Below are 3,819 nucleotides of genomic sequence, written 5' to 3'. Positions count from 1 at the left end.
TGTTGGCTACGCACCCAAGGTACCTAGCCAAGATGACAATTTTTGTTTTTAATTTAATAACCAAATCTTTGGGTACAATTTAGCAGTTCTGGGGGCGTAGCCAACATGCCAATCGCTTGCGCTCCAACAACGATGCGCTTTCTGCCTCTATCACTCTTACTTATTAGTGCGATAGAGAGACAGATACCGTTTCGTTGTAGTAGCGCAAACGATTGGCATGTTGGCTAGGCCCCCAGAACAGCTACATTGTACATAATGATTTGGTTATTAAATTAAAAACAAAAATTGTCATCTTGGCTAGGCACCTTGGGTGCGTAGCCAACATGCCAATCGTTTGCGCTACGACAATAAAACGCTCTCTCTGACTCTCTATCGCACTAATATGTAAGAGTGATAGAGATAGAAAGCCCTTCGTTGTTAGAGCGCAAGCTACCATATTGGCTAGGCCCCTAGAACAGCTAAATTGTACCCAAAGATTTGGTTATTGAATTAAAAACAAAAATTGGCATCTTGGCTAGGCACCTTGAGTGCGTAGCCAATATGCCAATCGTTTGCGCTACGAGAATGAAACGTTATCTCTGTCTCTCTCTCGCACTAATATGTAAGAGTGATAGTCAGAAAGTGCTTCGTTGTCGGAGCACAAGCGATTGGCATCTTGGCTAGGCCCCCAGAACAGCTAAATTTACCTAATGATTTGGCTATTAAATTAAAAAGAAAAATTGTCATTTTGGCTAGGCACCTTGGGTGCGTAGCCAACATGCCAATCGTTTGTGCTACGACAACGAAAGGCTATCTGTCTCTCTATCGCACTAATATGTAAGAGTGATAGAGAGACTATACGCAACTCTACGGAGCGTTAACGTTTGGCATATTGGCTAAGCACCCTGATCGGATGATAGAACTAGATAGTATATAGCGGAACTCTTCAATGTGTACTGTACCTAAACTAAAGTGACAAATATCAATTCAATCCGACTTTTAAATAGAAGGCTGAAAATCAACTTACAAAATATGTATAACCGATTGTACTACAAAAATTAACTTAATTCTAAATAACTTTTTAATTGAATAAAGCCTTATTTAGAATAGTCTCACTTCTAGAATAATTATTGTTTTTTATTCCGCATTTAAAATAAAAGTCACATGATTTATTCACCTTAATTTTATTCTAAAATAACTAGTGCAAGAATTATTCTAATTCAAATCGATTTGAATAAGAATAAAATTTCTATTTTTATTCTTATTCTTATTCAAGTTAATTTTTGCCCAACTCTGATTCATATGAACCATTCTCGTCCCACCTCATGTAAGGCATGGTGGTCACTTGGGGCGGAGACAAATGAGAATACACAAAATTTTTATAAATCAAACAACAAATGGATTTAGAAGAGTTTATTCAGCTTAACAGGTGATACAAGCTTACAGCTTCAGCTTCGTCCTCCTCCAGTGACGCCTCTTAGCGTTGTACCTGTCAAATACAAAAAGCTTGTTACAAATTTAATGTTTCAAGTACGAAAGTGTCATATCAGAGAGCTATGTGATTGTAGTTGAGGTAGAAAGTCTAAGAAAAAAATTGTACTCTTCGAGTTGACAGCCATAGTAAACAGTGGTAAGTTCAATAAGATAAGCTCTTCATGCCACCATGCTTAGAGAATGTTCCCAGTACTCTGGATGGTATGAACATTGAGGTTTTAGTCTCATGTTAATTTTTTTGTAATAAAATGTACTATGTACTGGCCAGGGTCATGTCCAGCAAGGTACATTCAGGCATGATCCAGGGAGCTCCAGAGATACTGCATTGGTCTAAGATGGGTACAAATTTAAGAAAATAAAACATGAATTGGGTGTACTATGCAATCTCATTATTTTATAAGGTCAGGTAGGGTAAAAGAAACTGAGCCAAGAGAAACCCTTCTAGGGAAAATAAACAAGAGATATAGAGATGCAACGGATAGTTGTTTGGCCAGATACCAGATATTCAGCCTGACCATCGGCCGAATATTCGGCCGGCGGAACTATACCTAAATTTCGGTTTTTCAAGTGTGCATTATGCAGGTTTTGACCTGTTTCGTAGTGAACGTTCGGGCGGACTCATTTCTAGGTTCGAAATGAATGCGCGTGGAAGTGAGTCGAATATTGTATTGAATATAATAGTGAGTTTTAAAATAATATACGAGTATGATTATAACCGTAACTGTTTCTTATTCATCCAGCAATGTTACTATCCGGTATCTGGCCGGATAGTAGGTCACTATCTGGTATCCGGGTCGGATGTTAAAATAATGGCCGGATAGTAACCGAATATCCGGTGCATCTCTACAGAGATACTACATAAATAAAATTCATTAAAAATACTCATGTAGAAGGACTTTCCTCATACAATTTCTTTTGCCCCAAGCAAAGGAAACTATGTTCGTCTTACCCCACCCGACCTTACGGTTAATATTGTATACCCGAGAATCAAGAATAATTTCATTGAATGTCTATTAAAACATACTAATGTAGGGAACTTTAGACTATGTCCGAAATATCTAACATCAGGCGTTTTATAGAATAATAAAAAAAAACTACTGCTCTAAAAACTTACAAATACATTTTCTTAGCTAAGGAATTAGCATAATCATTAAGAAAGCCAGTATTTAGAGCTAAATTTAGTACATCTACTAAATTATATTATAGCTTTAAGGGGAGTAATTTCATAATATTAATGAAAACAATTCTGTTAAAAGTTAGCAATGATCCAGTTTCCTTGTGTACCCTGCCACTGCCACTAAGTCGTATTAACAATGAATACTTTTTAAGATCAGTATTCAGGCTTTGAGGAACCTTAATGAGGGCGCGATGCTGTGTTTTAAATAGAAACTCACGAACCAAGATAGAGCAACTTGAGCAGAGCCGAGAAGTCCCTAGTGACCCGGCATCGTATACAATCGATAAAGAAAGAATAAACATTACGGGTAACATGTAAAAATATGATAAACGAATTGAAAACGACTTCGTAAAGGATAATATTACCACAGCAAACAATTCCACTTACCGAATAGTGTTTCCTGTGCGCATTCTTACCCATTGCGGGATAGGCCTGTTTTGTTTAAGCTTTTTCGCAAGCTTGCGCTTGATAATAAATGTCTTGTGAGCCGACTGAAATAACAAAGAAATGGAATTGGTAAAAATAATATAAGATAACACTTGGATTACCACAATATTTTAGGATTTTTATTCACAAATCTACAAACCATTTTCACGCCGTCAGCTGTCAAAACAAAATGGATGAGTGAACGATAACGATAGTCGTCGACAGCAATTAAATGAACGAGAACGAAGTGAATGTGAATGAGTCATAGAAAGTAGGATCGTATAGAAGTGGTATACGCAGGGCTGCCAGTACATAAATCTTGATAATACGATCCAGTGCCCGCAATTATACGAAATTCGATTGCATTATACGAGTACAAAAAAAAAGATTAATTTTGAATCTATATTTGAAAATCTAGCCAATTTCGGTGTTCGCGGTAAACCCCAAAACTGCGGGGATCTTTCTCTTTTACTCCAATGAAGGCGTAATAAGAGTGACAGAGAAAGATGCCCGCAATTTGCGAACATGGATTTTCGCAGTTATATCCCACGTTGACGTGTATTCATATTCAAGTAGTTGCCGTTCCATTAAATCGTATAACAGTATTGGTACACTGTTTTTTGAAGCATTGTCAGTAGTTTGACATCGGTTTTTTTTCGTATCCAATTATACCGGTTGACCAACTATACGTAATAGATACGAAAAAAAATCGATTATACGAATTTCGTATCCAATTCTACGAT

At 37.0% G+C, this 3,819-nt stretch overlaps 1 protein-coding gene across 1 annotated transcript; it reads right to left on the bottom strand.

Moving 5' to 3' along the window:
* Positions 1 to 1,377: 1,377 nt before the first annotated feature.
* LOC134806905 (large ribosomal subunit protein eL39) lies at positions 1,378 to 3,280 on the bottom strand. The gene is made up of 3 exons (XM_063780328.1): positions 3,237 to 3,280; positions 3,038 to 3,141; positions 1,378 to 1,468 (listed from the first exon to the last, which is right to left on the bottom strand). Exons 1-3 carry the CDS (start codon positions 3,237 to 3,239, stop codon positions 1,420 to 1,422), a joined length of 156 nt encoding a protein of 51 aa, XP_063636398.1. The 5' UTR covers positions 3,240 to 3,280; the 3' UTR covers positions 1,378 to 1,419.
* Between the last annotated feature and the right edge of the window lie 539 nt (positions 3,281 to 3,819).

This window comes from Cydia splendana, chromosome 3 (genome assembly GCF_910591565.1).
Source record: "Cydia splendana chromosome 3, ilCydSple1.2, whole genome shotgun sequence".
Taxonomy (NCBI): Eukaryota; Metazoa; Arthropoda; class Insecta; order Lepidoptera; family Tortricidae; genus Cydia; species Cydia splendana.
This window is presented reverse-complemented; position numbering and strand designations above follow the sequence as displayed.